This window comes from Myotis brandtii, unplaced genomic scaffold, assembly GCF_000412655.1.
Source record: "Myotis brandtii unplaced genomic scaffold, ASM41265v1 scaffold412, whole genome shotgun sequence".
In the NCBI taxonomy this organism is placed as follows: Eukaryota; Metazoa; Chordata; class Mammalia; order Chiroptera; family Vespertilionidae; genus Myotis; species Myotis brandtii.
The window spans coordinates 899,912-919,943 of NW_005365832.1; the positions used below are offsets into that span (position 1 = coordinate 899,912).

The 20,032-nt window shown below is 37.5% G+C and overlaps 1 protein-coding gene and 1 pseudogene across 1 annotated transcript in view; one reads left to right on the forward strand and one right to left on the reverse strand.

Annotated features, from left to right (window-relative positions):
- Positions 1 to 6,107: 6,107 nt before the first annotated feature.
- BOLL (boule-like RNA-binding protein) overlaps positions 6,108 to 20,032 on the reverse strand; it is a 32,458-nt gene continuing 18,533 nt past the window's right edge. Inside the window, exons 7-8 of the mRNA XM_014545571.1 lie at positions 17,815 to 17,913; positions 6,108 to 6,430 (exon numbers count right to left, since the gene is read on the reverse strand). Of these exons, the coding sequence (XP_014401057.1) occupies positions 6,407 to 6,430; positions 17,815 to 17,913 (123 nt within the window). The 3' untranslated portion in view covers positions 6,108 to 6,406. The remainder of the gene's footprint in view (positions 6,431 to 17,814; positions 17,914 to 20,032) is intronic.
- Positions 10,922 to 12,542, forward strand: LOC102260928 (annotated as a pseudogene).

Here is a 20,032-nt window from a genome sequence, read left to right on the forward strand (position 1 = left end):
GGGTTGTTGCTGACTTTATTTTCATTTTTCCTTTGGCATAGACATTAGGATAGTAAGTGTATTATTTTAATTGAGAACTTCTTACAAACAGTTGGAATTAGCCTGAATAAAAGAATCTTACAAACTAAGACCTGAATGGAAGCTAAAAAGGAATACTGACAGCGTCATTGTGTTGAAGGGAGAAATATGTGTTGAATCTGACATGATATATGCAGCAAATGCTTCTACTTGCTAAGATGCTATAAGAACCCTTATACTTCTTATGTGAATGACAAAAGAGGGCCAAAATAGACATGGAGATATTTTTAAGTATAGTTAAAAATAGTGTCAACTTTGTCCATAGTAACTGGTATAAAATAAATCATCATAATATGACAGGTTTCCATATGTTATATATACAGATTATTTTAAAATGTATTAATGTCTAGCAAAGTTTCTAATGCAAACCTAGAGTTTATAAAAAAACACTTAATGTAGGTAAAACATACATTAAGCTAAATATAGTGAAACCAAAATAATGTAGAAGCTAGAATCTTTTACATATTATTTGAATTTTCCATATTACAACAAATGGCCTGTTAAATTCTCCATATTACAAGCAATGGCCTGTTACTATGTATATTCTGTATATGCCATGACTGTGTTTACATATGTGAAACATCTGGAATAAAAGTAAAAAACCCAAACACCAAAGATGTTTTAAAGTAGTTGTTTTTGACATTTTCAGGTTGATAAAGTAGCCAGATGACTGAATTTTTCAAACTTTACCAATATATTTGTTTTATACATATCGTTTGTTCTTGTTACAGATTGCACGTCTATGTTACTTAAGTGTGTGTGAAATAATAAAGGAAACCACAATTTTATCCCGCACTTCCAATGTTCTCCTACTAAGATTTCCTTAATTTACTTCAAAAAAAGGCAAAAATATTTAACCGTAAGCATATCAAAAACCCTCATATTGTTACCAGAACAAATATGGGGCTGGTTGCTTTCTATTATTAGATAAAATAGTTATCTAAGACTCTACTTAACAGAGTCAATAGAGGAAGGTGGAGTAAGAATTGAATCCTTTGCTCTGAAATCTTTTCTAGGAAGAAAGTGTGGGCTTCAAGAATACTGAGATTTCAAACCTACAGATGAAGGTTGAGAAAAGCTGCTTCTCACAGAATGTAACCTTGGTTCCTAAGAGATTTAAAGGAAATTAGGGTTTAATGCATTTTAAATGGGTCTTATTTTATAATTACTTCAGGGAAAGATTTTAATAGTAATATGAAGTGGGCCTGGATTTTGAGAGACTAGATGTGCTTTAGGAAATGACCTGCTGCTGGATGGGGAGGCATTCTAAGGCGATAAACAGACTCACTAAAAGGGATCTGAGAAGAGTCATATCTAATAGATTTTTCAATTATTAGGCTATATCTCTTTTGTTCTATCCCTGAACTTTAATAAAGATTTGTTAAAAAGAAGATTTATATAGTTAGGGATATACAAAATTAGAGTCAGATCCCAGGGTTGAGAAAGCAACTATGCAGAGAAAATCAGGGAATTATTAATGAACTTTCATATTAACAGAGTAATATTTTATCCTATTGTTAAGTAAAACATCCAATGAATACCCTGGTCCAAGAAGTGATTTTTATTTGATCCATGGCTGAGTGTAAGGATTGCTGGAGATACGGCTTTGCTCAAGACACTTGAGTAGGAAAATTATACATTTTGACTAATGCCTACTTCAGAGCATCAGTGTTTAGCCAAATTCTTTTGCCTGAAAATCTCATCATTTTCTCTGCCTGCTTTAAATGATTTGAGTTTGAATGTTGTTATTCAAGAAAAATGCGAGCATCATGGAGCCTGAGTTTATTTCATAAAGTTGAATAGAACTTTGGAAGAAGCATGTAGGCCAAATCAATTGCCTAGCCTGAATCTGACAACAGAAATTTAATACCAAATGTTCTGGTAGTTCTAAAAACTAGCAACCTCTATATAATTAATGGAAATGAACTAAACTGTCCGAAATAAAAAGCAGAATTTCTCTAAAAAGGGATGTCTAATAATACACCATTGTACTTTCCATGATTTGGGCACATTTGACATTCTATTGATCTACCAAGACTCTGAGCATGCCTACTAACAGTCAATGAAACAACTTGCCAATGCTAGGGTAGGTAACTGTCAGGAGTAATTCATAAAAACAACGGGTGCATTTTAATGAACTATCAGACTTTGATGCCTCTAGGGTTAAAAATGTTTTAAATAGTGCAATTACACTGAGTTTATTCACATCACTTCAGGATACTCTGTGAAGTTCCAAAACAATCTTCTAACCAGAAAAGAAACATTTATGAATTACTGTAAAATAAAGATAATTATCAAAATGAGTGTTATGAGAAAATTCACTCCAATGACACGAGGCTATCTTTAACCTTGGGCACTGTTGCACTTTTTGAGCTAAGGAGACTTCAGTAGGCAATTCTGTTATTAAGCCACTCATCTTAAAACCACACACATTTTGTCAGTATAAAAGGTGGCATGAATTTGGTACTTGTCATTAGGATGTTAAAAAACTCCCTAAATTATAATAATCCTTCCCCCAAATAGCAAACCCTACACGGAAGGTTTATACAAAAACTGATAAATACCTATATTGCAGTTATTAGCAAGAAAAATGGAAAGAAAGAAGAAAAGCAACCAAATGTTCATTTGTTTTTCTTGGTGGACTTTATGCTTTCAAAAATGTGGAAATGTGTCATGTTTCCAAAATATAAAGGGTAGATGGCACCACCTGTAGCTATCTTTTGCTATCAGAGGGATTAATGTTTTTCTGGATAATTTAGGTCTTTCTTAACTTGTCTTCCTTCTTATATTTCCCAGAATACTGAGTTGTATAACACCTTCAAAGAAAATTTTTGATTAATAATCTAAACTAAATTCTAGGATAATTCTATTTCTACTATTTTGGTTAGGAAACTGTTCATACTTAGGTTATTTGATAAAAGCATGATTAAACAGATTCATGTTTATCACAATTTGCTTATTTTAGAATTATCATACTTTATTTTACAATTGAAATAATTTCTGATTCATTCTTCCAGATGCTTAAGGGATGAGAATACACATTTTATTTGTGTCTAAGATTTAATTTGTATTAGATTTAATTTTAGTGATCCAACAAAAGATAACTCTTGGATGAGACAAGAATTATTTCTGAAAAGTGCTGTGTTCTTTAAGATCTTCCCCTCTCAGCCTCCACATTCCCTTGGCTCCTTACAGGTGACAATTAGTAATTAGAAGTGTTGGGTCCTATCACTTAATAGCTATGTCATCTTGGGCAACTCTCTTAACTTTTCTAAGTCTTACTTCTCTCATAAAAATTTGCCCGATTATCTCACAAAAATATTAAGTGGATAAAATGAGATAATGTATATGAAGTGCTCATAAATTGTAAGGTTGCTATATAAACATAAGGTATTATTTTTGCCTTGGAATAATATAGTAAGCAAAAATGTGATATTCCAAGTATGCGTTTATAACAGATTATCATCATCAACAAAGTTAATACAATTTTTATTGGGAATATTATCATAGACTCTAAACAATCTTCAATAACTTAACCAAAACTTTTCTTTAGAACTACCTAGTAATTATATAGCAAATTTAGTTACAGGGTTGTTATCAATATATTAAGACTAATATCTTAATACTATTTCCCAGTTGTAGACTCTGTAGTTCTTAAGTATATGATTCTATGATTTTATGTTTATAACATAGGGAAACAGGCTTATACTTAAATATAATTCTATTTATATAGCTGTATCAGTGGCTAAAACAGAAACCATAATGTTTCAAGGGTTGAAGTAATAGAGGAGTTCAGGCCTATCTCTTATGGCTTAATCCCTTCTAGACTATACATATATTTTTTTATCTCAGTATAATGTTACATTCATTTTGTAATATATTAATAGGGTAACCTATTAATTTTCCTGGGACAGTATAGGTTTCTGCCTATAGTATTATTAGAGTTTCATTTTTGAAAAATAGTCTTTGAATAGAATGATTTTATAGGTTTATTAATAAGATAAACTTCTTTGTTGGTCAATAGTATATATTTCAAGAATTAGTTTAATTATTTTTGGTGCCCCCTTTCAGTCTCAAGTATCCTGATTTGAATGGTAAATATATAATTTCTGCAAGAAGAACTTGGAGTAGAGATCAGCAAAGTAAAGAACTTTCTGACTACTATAAGGAGCAGCAGTCAAAGCAGAACTTGCTATGATTGATAAACACCAAAGGAATCTGTCTATAGGTAAGTAGCCTTGATTTCTATAAAGAAAATCATATCTAGTCTGTCTGCTGTTTATCAGTGAAGGTGGGAGTGATACTCAAGAAATATGTGCTGGAGAACAAGGACTCCTAACTCTGAATCCAAATAATCACATTTCAGGTACTAATATTCATATTGGAACTTGGCAAGTCTCCTCTGAGAAAAGATGTAGTTACATTCTTACACACGACCCTATTCAGACATACCCTGATACAAGCTTGTTTTACTATAATATAACAAACTGTACTTTACTAACAATAGATACAAGATTCTCTTGGAACTGCATGATCTGAGATTAAATCATGTCAGTGAAAACTATACCCTTAACCTAGTGTATGAAGATGTTTAGTTTGAAGGATGTTTAATAAAAAAAGTAGATGAACTAGATGATTTTTATGATGAAATGATCGTTAGAATAAATTTTGGATATTTTCCCCAAACAATTCAACATTTAGAAAAAAATAAGGAAAGCTGAATTCTCTGTAATGGGTATGCAAAATGTAAGCAAAGGTGACGAGTTAGAAAGTTACTTTCAAGAAGCCAGTAAGTGGATTACGTGCTCTCAGGATAGTGCTATAAAAAGAAGATCTAACATCAGTGGCTAATAATTTTTACTTACAAAATAAAAATTTTTGAAATTTCATTGTGGAATTTAGTCTATTTACGTTTCTAAAACCTGAAAATAATGAATGTATATAGAATCTTTATATGCTAGTATATGTTCTTATGGCCTATTGGTCTCATGAAACAATTTGGCAAACGTGTTCATTATGGTTTCAAAAGAAACATCCTATTTGGCTCACCAGGAACAACTTGGGGGTCTAGGTCCTATTATTTCTGTTGCTGCTGCTGAGCATGGAAGACATTTGGGGATGGGAGAGAGATTTATTAGGGTAATACCAATACTTATGGACTTACCCCTTCTGTTCTAAGTTAGGAAGTCAGTGAAAGAACTGCAAATGTATGTAAGAAGGTTTTTTTTATACTAGTACAGAAATTTTAGTGATAACACTGTGATTTGCTCTGTAATTTTTGAACAATGGCTTTTCCTCAGTACCTATTTCCCAATTTTATAAGACTTGGTTTTAGAATCAGAATTTGAAGTTTTCCTTTGATGTAAGAATAGTTTTGCTCTTTACAAAAACAACTGTCCTTTAAGAATAACATTAAAAAAGAATAACATATATAATTGAATATATTGGTAACATATAAGAAGAAAAGGTAAAAATATTAAAGCATTCCAAGAACAATAAAATACAGTGGAATATTAGCCAATGTTATGTCAGAGGTGAGTCCTTCTTTTATCAGAACAATTCTATTAGGTGATCCATATTATATAAAATTTGAGACCAAATGGCTTCTGTTATAGGAAGGCTGCAGCATTATCTCAAATGTTAGAGAACAATTTTAATATAGTCATAATAATTACATGAAAGGCAAGAATACTGATCATGTTGATGGTATTTCTAATATTTGGAAAATGTTATCAAAAAGTATAAATACTATGCAAATTTTGAAGACCATGGCAGAAAAAAATTCAAGAGTAGCAGTAACAAAAAATAAAAAATATTAGACAAAAGCTTATTAAATGACAAAATAGCAAAGCAGTGGAACTGAATCATTAAGATTAAATATGTGCTAAAAAGCATTAAAGTATTAAAATTCTATTACAATTAGATATGACTCTTATCCTAAATATTAAAATAGATAGCAACAAATATGCAACATAACTTGTAAAAGGTTGAGAATAACGCAAAGCAGAGAAAATGAAAGACATCTCACTATTCTCATTGTGGTTATTATTTATGGAATGGATAAAATATGTAGAAAATGTCACAACATTAGATTAACACATTAAAAAAACCAACATGCCACATCTACCTAAATAATTTTGTAAAACAGCTGAAAAAGCAAATTTCATCAAATTTAGACAGTTTATAGTGGAATAAATATGGCGAGGATTAACTAACCCTAAGTTTCACAATGGGCAGCTTCTAGCCGGTTGGTTGAAGCTGGGTCTTGGCCACACAAGGATCATTGGACAAGAAATCAGTTGAGCTGGACTAGAGCTGCCCATTTGTCTTAATAATGAATGCTCCACACTGTCTGTTAAGTAAAGAGAAAGAAAATATAGATCAGAAAGAATGCATGGGAGGCGATAAGTATAAGTTAGAGTAGGCGAGTGCAGGACATCAATGAACATTTAGTGAATACTTGCAGAACGCATGACATTAATTCTATTAGTGTGTCATCAAGTGAGGCTAGAGATATTAGGAGGGGCCAGAACTCAGGGGAGGCTTGCTCACTGCTCTTTGAGAGCTTGAAATCTATCTATCTATCTATCTATCTATCTATCTATCTATCTATCTATCTATCATCTCTATATCTATCTATCTATCTATCTATCTATCTATCTATCTATCTATCTATCTATCAAAGCTGGGGACTGACACAAGGGCTTAGGATAGAAGAAGCACCAGGAGAGAGCCCAGGTGGGACTGCTCGGGCTCACTAAGTCAGAGCAAGGGGGGCCTTGGAGACAGGTTCAGGGACTTAGTCTGGAACAAGCTGCCGCTGTCCATTGCTCCCTTGGTTGTGAGCCTTGTGGGGTCCCTTAGGATTTAGGAGATACATGCCTGTTGGGGAAGAAGGGGAAGGGAAATTCACAGGTGTGCTCCCTGCGGAGAGCACACCCTGGGACCTTTGTTTGAGAGTTGTTTTTTTAAAATATATTTTTTGATTTCAGAGAGGAAGGGAGAGGGAGAGAAACATCAATTATGAGAATTATTGATTGGCTGCCTCCTGCACGCCCCCTACTGGGGACTGAGTCCACAACCCAGGCATATGCCCTTGACCAGAATCAAACCTGGGACCCTTCAGTCTGCAGCTCTATCCACTGAACTAAACTCGCCAGGGCTGTATTTTGTTTTGTTTTAATGTGAGCACCTTCCTTCTTTATTTTGTTTGAAACTCATGTAGTAACCAGTAGGATGGCCATTCATGTACCAAGAGATTAACATAATTTCCAAAGCATCAGGATCATTAAGAGAATCTGGACCTATGGGAGGTGGAGTGTTTGAAAGTTTTTAAAGGCTGAGAGTTTAGGGGAGAATCTCAATAGAATATTCATCAGTTTTATGCAGATGTGCCAAAATGAGATTTATTCCCTTAATTTCGCATCTATCCTTGGGTGTGGTTGGCACATGGCACTAATCTGACTTCTGCTATCTGTCTCCCTAAGTGGGGTGATTTAAGCTATTTACCCTCTGGTTGGGGAGAGTCTAAACCATTTACTCTTAAGTGTCCTTGGTTAGGGAAGATAGGATTTTGTGTTCACTAGATGGCTGTAAACTGCTTGGCCATTTAACTGTTTCCCTATTCTACTTGTCAGTCTTACTAGCCTGTCTCATTTCCCACTCAGGGACTTCCATCTCTACAATCTTTTAGGGGTGATGATAAATTATGATGTTTTCAGTGAGTGCTTCCTGCTGACAAGAGCTGTGGTCCTGGCCTACATAGGGCATGGAGGTCTCTGTGATCTAAGGAAAACAAGGGAATGGGATTTGAGACTGGAACAGAGAGGCTGTTAGCAGATTCTTCCAAAATAGGGGGTAGGCTAGAATCCCTGAAGCATCATTCATCATCTTATTATGGGATTGTATCATTCCAGAAGTGAAGTTGGCAGACTGCTTCATATTTCATTGACTCAATTAATGCAGTCCTAAAAATAAGTCAGTTCAGTTAAATTGTTAAGTCTCATTTCAGGAGGCCAAGATGCAGATGGGCTCCCAAAGTGAGACCTATACTGTGTAAACAAGCAGTCAGGTATTGAATAAGAGGTATGCCTATGAAAACAGAAGGAAAACAAAGGTTAATGATCACAGCAAATTATAAAAGGTTTTGATTCTGTAAGACTTGTCAGTCCAGAAGATTTTTAGATGTAAGGATAGTTTCTTTCGCTGGAATGAAAGCAAGCAGTGACCATCTGATCTTCCTTATCTGCAGTCTGGATATCTCTGGTGATTAAATTCTACATGGTTTACATAACATCGGTCATTAAGATTGTTTAACTTTGAGCTGTCTCAGGTCCTTTGGCTGTAATTTGCAAGTGCAAAGCTCAGAAAGAAAATTTTAGTTCTCAATAATTCCAAGTCAAAAGATGGGGGAAAATGAAACATCAGTTTGGAAGAATACTAAAAAAAAATCAGGATCCAATTCAGTTTGTAGGTGAAAAATAAAACTTTAGAGGCTAATATCCACAGCTGTGTATTATAGATTCTATTTTTATTTTTATTTATTCACAGTCAGGGCTAGATTCTATTGAAACATAATTTCCTCCCCCCCTAAAATCACCCTAATTTTTTTTTTTTATCAAAGATAGCCAAATCAAGAGTATTTACTTCATTAAGTCCAGTTTCCATTTAGACTTACTTGCATAAAACAAGAATAGTAATTGATCATAAAGGCTCTCTTAAATCTGCTTTGCTGGAATCTCATAAGGAAGCTCCAGATTGAACTTTAAGTAGCCTCTCAGGGCAAAGAAGCCAAACCACATAGTTATCGTCGTTTGCCTGAAATACCTATAGATTTGGGTGAATTCCTCAAGTTCTGGGGGTTCCCAAAATGTCTTGAGGTTCTTTCTTTCTGTCTCCTAGGAAGAGACTGCCATGAACCATGTGAATAAGCAAGGTACCAGGCCATCTCGAAGGGGTTTTTATTGGCTTCCAAAGTCAATCTTAATTTATAACTTAAATCTTTCTTGTGACATCCAGAGTCTAGGCATGTCTCTCTACTTACAATCTATTTTAGACTATCTCTTTTCTAGTGTTACAGTATAAATGTTTAGTATCCTATATAATAAAAGCCTAATATTCAAATCGACCGAACGGCGGAACAACTGGTTGCTATGACGCGCAATGACCACCAGAGGGTAGACACTCAACACAGGAACTGCCCTCAGCCCACAGGCCCCAGGCCAGCAAAGGCGGGTGCCCCCCCCTCCCATAGCCCCGCCAGTAGCCCCACAGATTGGCCCTGATCGCCGGCCAGGCCTAGGGACCCTACCCATGCACAAATTTCGTGCGTCAGGCCTCTAGTATAACATAAGGAATAGGTCAACAAAGAAACAAGTTGAGTTATAACATTCCTTCTATTTTTGAAGACATCAAGTGGTTTTAAAAAACATGATTTTAAGAAGGGAAGAGAGTTTGGCAGAAGGCCATTTATAAAGTTGCCCCAAACCCAAAATGTACCCTTTGAAAGTTGGCACTGGTAGGACAGGCATATAGATATCTATGCTCTATTATAAAGAGTAATCCCATATATCTGCATCATCCTGATGTTTTTGTGTGTTAAGATTAGTTTGAGTCAAAGAAACAACCTCGTTGGTACTAGCTTTTTGGTATTTTGGGCATAGGCCAGCTCCTAATTTAGGGAATCAAGCTGTTGCATACATGTTTTAGATTTTGAATAGGTTCAAAATTTTCCATATTTATTCCAGGATCTCTAGAGCAGTAATGTCTGATAGAACTTCACATATTGATGGAAAGGTTCTAGATCTATACTATCAAATATGGTAGCCACTAGCCTCATGGAACTATTTAGCAATTGAAATGTGGCTAGTTGTATTTGGGGAACTGAATTTTAAATTTCACTTGATTTTAATTACTCTAAAATTAAAATGAACTAGCCTTATGTGGTTCGTGGTTACCATATTGGGAACAGCATGGTACTATCATCTAGGCTAGCGGTTGCCAACCGGTGGTCCGCGGACCACTGGTGGTCCGGTCCGTGAGGTACGAAAGGTTGGCGACTGCTGATCTAGGCTATATCAACCCACTTACTGCCACTTCACTAGGCAACCTTGACTGCCAGGGAGTTAGTTTTTCAATACTTCTGCCTTGCACAATGCTCTTTTTGTAACACTCATTATAGTCAGAGAACACAGTCAGTATAATTTACTGAATTTATAGAGATTTGTGACTAAAATATGATAAACTTTTGGAAATGTTCTATGGATGCTAGAAAAGAAACAGTTTCTCTTTGCAAGGTACAAAATTCAATATGTATTATTCATATATAATATTTGGTCTTATTTATTCAAATCATAAAGTCATGAAATTAAAGTCTTTCAGTTGTGTTTTTTTTCTCCTGGTATTTCTAACAGTTTTTAACTTTATATTTTTTGATGTTACATTAGACTTGTTTATTCATTATAGATTTACTCCTTTATCACAATAAGCAGGCCTTCTGTATCTTGTTTAATGTTTTTTACTTTGAAATTGACTTTCTTATATAAATGTCATTCCTCCCCCTCCCCCCAATGTTGTTTCCATTTTTTTTGATACATATTGACTGGCAATGACTCAACCTAGTGTTCTTTGCACTTTTGAAGCTAATTTTTATTTTTATTACAGTACTAGTTTTAAAAGTCAAAGAGTGGTTAAAGAGTAAATAAAAAAGGGCTCCAACATTACCTTCTCCCTCTCCCCCACTCCTATTCCACTTCATTTCTTCACAAGTGGCCACATTCACTGAGTTGTTTCTTCTACTATTTACTTCCACATTTCTATCTATATTAATTGAATAATTCCATGACCTGAATGGGCCCTGATTTTTATTCTGGGCTGCCTATCCAATTACAACCCTAAAGATGACAGGGAGACTCAGAGCATCTGAGAGTGGCAATTCCCCGACCATGTCATGCCAACTCAGCAGTGCTTTCAGCAGTGAAAGTCCTAATGAGATGTGTAAAGTCGTTACCCAAGGACTCTCACTACTACAATAAGCTGCTGAAGAAGTTGGCCCCTCCAACTTGCCACTTTGCTGTCTGGGGGGCCAGAGGTGCAGTACTCGCCCTGAGGACCATCAACCCAATTGCCCAGAAAGGACCTGGAATCTTGAAGCAGGGAATTGGTCTTTGTGAAATATAATGGTCCCATCTATTTGAAACTAGAGAAATTGGACATCATGGTTTGTTTGGCGTCCCAAGCCAATACTGCTCAGGTTCTGGCAGAACTGAAGGAATATATCACAGAGGCGGATGCTGACTTTGTTCTTTGTGCAAAGTTGTGCAGGCCATTGGACGGTGTGCCATCAAGGTGGAGCAATCTGCAGAACTTTGTGTCATCACATTGCTTGGTCTCATCCAGACCAAAGCAAATTATGTGGTCCAAGAGGCGATTATTGTTATCAGGGACATCTTCCACAAATACCCTAACAAGTATGAAACCATCATGGCCACTGTGTGGGCATTTACACTCGTTGTATGAGCCAGACGTTCAAGCCGCTAAGATTTGGATTGTGAGAGAATATGCTGAAAGCACTGACAATACGAATGAGAGCTTCCTGAAGGGTGTTCACTCTGCTGACTGCCAGAGTTAAGCCGTTTCTCAAGAAACCATCAGAAACACAGGAGCTGGTACTGCAGGTCTTGAGTTTGGCAACACAGGGTTCTGATAATTACAACCTCTGTGATAGGACTATATTTATTGGAGGCTTCTCTCTATGAACCTGTCACAGCCACAGAAGCAGTCTTGTCTGAGAAGGCACTGACCTCTGAGAAGTCAGATCTCATTGAGCCAACTTTGCTGAATGAGCTAATCCGCCACATTGGTTCTTTGGCCTCTGGGTACTACAAGCCTCCCAATGCTCTTGTGGACTCCATTGCAAACATTTGCCAGTGCATCACAGAAGCACTGATGCAGGTAGCAGCCCTGTTGGCACCACCACCGCCACCACCCTGAACAGCCTTGAGTTATTCTCTTCCCAAGGTGACCTGAGGGGCCTTTTAAACCTTGACCTTGGTCCCCCAATCAATGTGCCACAGGTGTCCTCCATGCAAATGGGAGCAGTGGATCTCTTGGCAGTGACCTTGGTGGGAGGCAAGGAAGGAAGTCCAGCAGTGGGACAGTCCTTCATCCCATCATCCGTGTGTGCAACCTCTGCTCCTTCACCTACTCCTGTTGTGGTCAGCAGTGGTCTGCATGATCGATTTGAACTCTCTACAGGGATAGGTATGGCACATGATGGGTATGTGGCTCCTAAGGCTGTCTGGCTGCCTGCAGTCAAGGTTAAAGGCTTGGAGATTTCCGGAACATTTACTCATCAGCAAGGATACATCTATATGGAAATGAACTTCACCAACAATACTCTGCTGCACATGATAGACTTTGCAATCCAGTTTAACAGGCATAACTTCTCCCTCTCAACACCATGAGCCCAGTCATGAAAATAGAACCGCTAAGTAGCCTGCAGGTGGCTGTGAAAAACATCGATGTCTCCTACTTCAGCTGCCTTATCCCACTCAATGTGCTTTTTTGTAGAAGACGGCAAAATGGAGTAATTATTGCCAATAAAAATGATCTTTAGTTTCAGATGAAGGAATGGCACTTAAATGCTGTTTCCAGCAAGTTGCAAAACAGCATTTATACTATGCCAAGCAGAATGTGGAAGGGTAGGACCATGGTGTACCAATCTCTGAAGCTCATTAATGGCATGTGGATCTTGGCTGAGCTACGTATCCAGCCAGGAAATCGCAATTATACACTCGCTGAAGTGTAGGGCTCCAGACGCCTCTCAGTACCTCTATCAGGTCTACGACAGCATTTTGAAAAACTAATAGACTGGTCACCAAGATTGGCGCAGGCCAAGAACTCTTAACTGGAAGAAATTGTATTGCCATGTAGACTCTGAACCCACCGACCAAGGTAGTAACTAGTCTAACCTGTGCTAACTTTAGGGCACATCCTGCTGGATAGTTTTAGCTTCCTGCAGCTATTTGTAACCACTGCTTCAGTCATTTCCCACCTCTTGCCTCTGCTGCTGCTTACTTGTGGGCTTCTCCATATTGTGCCAATGCTGGAGTTTTTAAGTGCAGTTTGATATTTTGTAATTGAGAGCTCATTTCAAAAGCAGAAAAAGACAAAAAATATTAAAGCAAAAAGTGTCACTTTAAAAACATGCTTAACATTCTTTGGAAGTTGCTCTTATCCTATAGGTTACCAGTTCATTCTCTCTTGTCAAGCAGTAAAACTTCAATCATTTATATATATGTATCTATTTAAAATATGTAACTGAAAATAAATAGCACGTATCTAATATGAAATGGCTAATTCAAGAGAAGTATATTTATAGAAAATATTAACATCAAAGAAAGTCTGTTTTACATTTTGATGCAACTTTAGTAACACTGTAGACTTTCAGACTACATCAAAATTAGGGTTTTATTTCATGTTTGCAGTACAGTGATAACAGCAGTGAAGGAATGCAGTGAGTGATGACGGTGAGGGGATAACAGAGGGTGAGGAGTCTCCTTAAAGCTGACTGTTTTAGTATGGAGCTCCAATACCTGGGATGGGTCAGAAGCATAAATATGAATGTGAAATAGCTAATCTCTTTCATTTTACTGTAAAGAGTGTGCCCACTTTCCTTACCAAAGTACCCTGCAAACAGGATTCAAATGACCATACTATTAATCAGTAATGATGCAAGAGTTTTACCAAGAAACTAGGTAATTTGGGAATAAACAGAATTCCCTGCTATATAGTAGAGTTGAAATCTATTGAATATATACACACACACATCTAACTAGATGATCACTCTTTGGCCCAGATCTGATTTAGAATACATGAACACAATTCCCAAACTGGAAGAGATTAAATATTTTCATCTTCCCGTAAATTTTATTATTTATTTATTTATTTATTTTTAAATTCTCACCCAAGGATGTTTTATTTTTTTTAAGAGAGAGGGAGGTGGGAAGGAAGAGAGGACATCAATGTGAGAGACATCAATCAGTTGCCTCCCACATGTGCCCAATCAGGGATGGAATCCGAAACCTAGGTATGTGCCCTGATCGGGAATCAAACCTGCAAACTTTTTGGTATACAGGATGCTCCAACCAACTGAGCCACCTGGCCAGGACTTATTTTTTATTTTCAATTTTTATTGAATTTATTGGGGTGACACTGACTAATAACATTATACAGGTTTCATGTGCACAATTCTTTAATACATCATCTGTATATTATATTGTGTGTTTACCACCCAAAGTCAAGTCTCCTGTCACCATTTATCTCCCCTTTACCCTCTTTTACTTTTCCCTCTGGTAATCACCATACTGTTGTGTCAATGAGCTTTTTAAAAAATTCCTTCACCTTTTTCACCCAGTCCCCTCCTCCTCTAATAGCTGTCAGTCTATTATCTGAGTTTGTTTCTGTTTTGCTTGTTAGTTTATTTTGCTCATTAGATTCCACATATGAGCAAAATCATATGGTATTTGTCTTTCTCTGTCAGGTTTATTTCACTTAGCAGAATACTCTTCAGGTTCATCTATGCTGTCACAAAAAGTAAGATTTCCTTCTTTTTTACAGCTGAGTAGTATTCCATTGTGTAACTGTACCACAGCTTTTTATCCACTCATCTCCTGATGGACAGTTGGGATGTTTTCAAATCTTGGCGATTGCAAATAATGCTGTAATGAACATATGGGTGCATATATTCTTTCAAATCAGTGTTTCAGGTTTCTTGGGCTATATTCCCAGAAGTGGAATCGCTGTGTCTTAAGGCAGTTTCATTTTTAATTTTTTAAGGAAGCGCCATACTGTTTTCCAGTGGCTGCACCAAATCTGCATTCCTACCAACAGTGCATGAGGATTCCCACATCTTCACCAACACTTTTTTGTTGATGTATTGATAGCCATATTGACAGATGTGAGATGACAGCACATTGTGGTTTTATTTGCATTTCTCTGATGATTAGTGACACTGAGCCATCTGTATGTCATCTTTGGAGAAGTAACTATTCAGATCCTTTGCCCATTTTTTCATGGAATTGCTTGTTTTGTTTTTTTTTGAGCTGTTGAGTTATAGAAGTTCTTTATAAATTTTGGATATTAACCCCTTATCAGATATATCATTGGTGAGTATGTTCTCCCATTCATTGGGTTGTCTTTCCACTTTGTTCATTTTAGATTTCCTTTGCAAAAACATTTCAGTTTGATGTAGTCCCATTTGCTTTTCTTTACCCTTGCTCAAAGAGATATATAAAAAATATTACTATCAGAAATATTGATTTTATTGCCTGTGTTTTCTTCTAGGATTTTTATGGTTTCAAGTCCTACATTTAAGCCTTTAATCCATTTTGAGTTTATTGTGTATGGTGTGAGAAGGTGGTCTAATTTCATTGCTTTGCATGTATCCGTCCAAGTCTCTAACACCATTTATTGGATGGGCTACCTTTATTCCATCCTATGTATGTTCTTGCCTGGCAGGTATTGACTGTAATGGCATGGGTTTCTTCCTGTGGATGCTCTGCTTGTGGAGTTTACTGGATCCTGTTCTGTTGTTTTCTGAAGCTGGCCACTGGTTGTGCTCGTTTGGGGGCCTCTTGGGAGGAACTCTGGTGCAGGCCTATGTTAGATGCTGCCCTGTGACTGGCCCAGGGAAGGTAACCTGCTTGGAGCTAGAAAACTATACACAGTTTATAGCTACCTCTGCGGGGACTAGGTGCAAACAGGAAGGACCAAACTATGCACCAAGGCTGGCTTTTATTAGCACCAGGCCCGGGGGCAGGCCAGCAAAAGTCTCAAGGCACCCAAGATCTGTTTCCATCTGCCGGCTGCCTGTTAGACTCAGTCACTGAAAGAGCCTCTGGTGGTACTTGAGTTGCATGAGCAAGGTTCTCAGTGAGTCATCAGGTAGAGGTGAGTGGTTCTCACCAGACTGACACAGGTTCAAACTGAGTGCCAGTGCTGGGTCTGAGGCCACTCAGCAAATGTCCCAGGGTATACTAGGTCTAGCTGTCCCATGCAGGGGCCCACAGACCTTTGTGGTAAGTTGGGGTCTTAGAGAGTAATCAGGGTGAGGCCAGTAGAGTTTATAAGGCCCAAGCCAATCAAGATTTGGCTGCATGAGGGAAGGCTCTGCATTGGTTGGGTGTACAAAGAAAAAATAGTCCCGGTGCACAACCCACAAAACTAAGTCTGTTCAAGATTCTGCCAGGAGCTGAAGCTCTGCAGGGAGGGGCTCCGGGAGTTGGGAGATTAGGGCTAGTAGATCTTCTGGAAGGGGGAGGTTCCAGTCAGGCTTCAGAGAAGGTGGGAGGAGTGGCCCCTTTCACAGAGCCACACAACTCAGTCTGTCCTGGATTCTGCCCAGACATTGGCAGTGTGGGTCCACCAGGAGTTTGGAGGGAGAGGCTAGCATATCTCCTGTTAGGGGGTGGCGCCAGTTAGGTTCATGGGAAAGAGGGGGCAATGGACCTCACTACAAAGCCACACCAGTCACTGATACCCCCGAGGCTGTCCAGACCTCTGTACCCCAGCTCAGGCAGTAGTAGATGAGCTCCACAAAGTGGGGCTACAGGGAATCCAGAGGGTAAGGCTATTGTATTCCCTCAGGGCGATGCCATAAGGAAGGGAGTGCTCCACCCAAGAAAGATGGCGTCTGTGGCGTGGGAAGAGGGGTCCTGGTGGCTGTCCCTTCAGCTGTCTTCCCAGAGCCACAAACCCCAGTCTCTCCTCACACGACTCTAGTCTACTCTGCCCTCCCTCTGCCAAAACCCTGGGTAAGTGGCTGCAAATGAGATTTTGTGCATTGGTCCTTTTGAGGGCACTGTGTCTCTAGCGGACTCCTGTCTCTCCCTGGCAGACAGAATCCCCAGTGATTTTCACAGCCAGATGTGATGTGGGTGCTTCTTCCTGGTGTTCTGGGCTGGGGAGCCCAGCTTGGGGTTGAGACCCACTCTTCTTAGGGGTAACCTTTGCAGCTGAGCAGTTGGAACCTCAGTTGCCGCCCATGGGAGCAGAATCAGCCCTTTTCATGTCTCTGCCCTTGCTACCAGTCTCGATGTGGCTTCTTCTGTAAATCCTTGGTTATCAGACTTCTGTTCAGCTTATCTTCAATTGGTTATTCAGGTTGCTTGTTCTATATTTTAGTTGTAATTCCAGTTTGGTCCTGGAAGAGGTGAGTGTAACATACTCCGCCGCCATTTTGGATCTTCTGCCGTAAATTTTACTTTCCATTAACATAGATAATAAAAATCTGAGCATATGAAATATCTAGGCAAATTCATAAAAACAGAAAGTAGGTTAGAGGTTACGAGGGGCTGGGAGTGGGGATGAGAAATTATTGCTTAATGTGTACAGAGTTTCCATTTGGGATTATTAATAAGTTTGTAAACAGATAACTGTGGTGGTTACTACTTAGTTTTCCACTTAAAAATAGAAAATGTTAAGTTATATATATTTTACCATAGTAAATAAAGCATTTTTGACCATGTGTGGTTTATTACTTATTCAAAACTAATAGAAATTACAGTTAATTTGGGGTTCTATTTCCTTCACATGAAAGAATTCACTAATTCTGTACTTCTGATCACAAATGTGATATAATTCTCCAAAGTTGTTCCTTTCAGAAGAGAAAGTTGGAAAACTTGAAATATGATCAAGAAAAAGAAAACAAAAAAATAGTCAAAACAAACTTCTTACTTTAATTGGTTCAGGCTGCATCACAGGTGCAGGCATAGCAATGGCACTTGAAGCATAAACCTGGTGATATGTTCCTTGAACTCCATGATCAGAATAGGGCTATTACAAAAAAAGAAATGTATTGCCTTTCATTTATTATTTAAAAATACTTATTCAGCACTACAATGTACTAGGCATTTTGCTACACAATGGAGAAACACAACTCCCATCTTTAACTTATAGACTGATCTCAGACAGACAAGTAGTCAAAATTACCATAAGACCTGTAAGACATGTATAGGGATGCATGGGAGGAAAGGTAAGAACTACTTGATTTAGCTTAAGAAAGTTGGGGAGGTAGCCAGTCAAGTTTTCTAGTGGAGCTGAAGCCTGAATTTGAAGAATTAGGAAAAGAAGATGGGACTAGTATGCACAAAGACGTCGAGGCAACCAAGAACACATCTCCTTCGGAAGACCTGTGTAGACTGTCTGGTATGGCTGGAGGAAAGAATATACACTAAAAAAGAGCTGAAAGAGAGACATTAGAGCAAAAGGGAGGGAAAAGATCATGTAAAAGCAGATTTTTGGCCTGTTCAACAGATGGTGGAACCATTTATTGAGATATGGAATACAAGAAAAGCAAGTTTGATGCTTATGTAATTGTGTGTAAGGGGGTTGGAGAGAAGTTAGGTTTATAATACAGGGTGTCACCCCAAAATGTATAAACACTTTAATAGCTGATAGCTCAATTTTGAAAATAAAATGTATTTTAGTAAATACTGACTTTATAATTATTCAGTGTGTTCATACTTTTTCGGGGACAACCTATAAAATCTGAGGTATTTGTAGGACTCCTAGTAGCAATATACTGTTAATAGAAGGCTAAATGGCTCCATCTAAAGTGTTTTCTACTTAGCAACCTACTTTATTAATTAACTTATATCTTTGCCTACACCTTCTACCAGAAACAATATTAAAATAAAAGCATGCATATAAAATTTTATGAAAATATCATAGAAATAGTACCAGTTATAAGCTAATATAGGTAGTAGCTCCAGAAAAATCTTATTAGAGTCCACTGGTTTAATACCAAAAGTAGATTGTGGCTAAAAATCTAGTGTTAAAGAATTCTTACCTTACTTCTCCCTCCCCTTGAAAACCAGAAAAAAACAAAAAGAACCAAAGATAGATTAAAAAAAAATGCCATCATCAATTAAACAAGGAAATACCCATTATCCCCAAACCACGAACAATTTAGAACATCTGACAAATGCTATGCAATTTGGACTCATATAAGTGAGGACTATGAAACCTCCTCAGACTTCAGGAAAAATAAAGATCTGCTTCAAAATCAATGTTCTAAAAGACCTATTGAAAAAGTCTTAAGTGTAGGGGTATGTCAGGCCAATGCAGCAGCAGGGAATATTTTCAGAGATCCAATTTCATATTATTTAATAGCAGGGGATATGGAATTGAAGGAGAAATCATGTTTCCATATTTTTATCTACTGCCTTGTCTTATAGCTGAGGAACACTGCTGGAGGTGAAACAGGTTGAAGGTAGAAAGGGAAGTAGCAATTACTACAACCCAATACAGTAAATGATTCCCAGAATGCTAAGAACCGAGGGAAGAGCATCTCAACCAGGAGACTTACAACACCGTGCAAAGCAGCTTCAGACAACAGTCTGATCTTCCCACCCTCTATTTGGACAAGTAGCTGGTCTCATGTAAAAATTAGCATAAAGGTGAAAAGGAAAAGCAAGCAACTTAAGCATGCATACTGCCTCTTCAACTACATTAAGGAAAGACAAAAGTTGAAGAAAAGGGTGAGAAATTACCCTAGAAAAACTGGAAAAGTTCAGATAAATGTAATTTTTTTGAATCTTAAAGAAATTATAATAACATGATCTCTAAAAAGGAGCTCAAAAGAGAGATTTTAAGCTAACATAAATTTATAGACAATGAATGATGTAACCAAAGTGGCAGAGATTGAGATAAAAAAGATTAAAAATAAGAGAGATGAGATGATGCCCTGGCTGGTTTGCTCAATGGTACAGTGGTTCTCAACCTTCCTAATGCCACAACCCTTTAATACAGTTCCTCATGTTGTGGTAACCCCCAGCCATAAAATTATTATTTTTTTTTTTAAATATATTTTATTGATTTTTCACAGAGAGGAAGGGAGAGAGATAGAGAGCTAGAAACATCGATGAGAGAGAAACATCGACCAGCTGCCTCC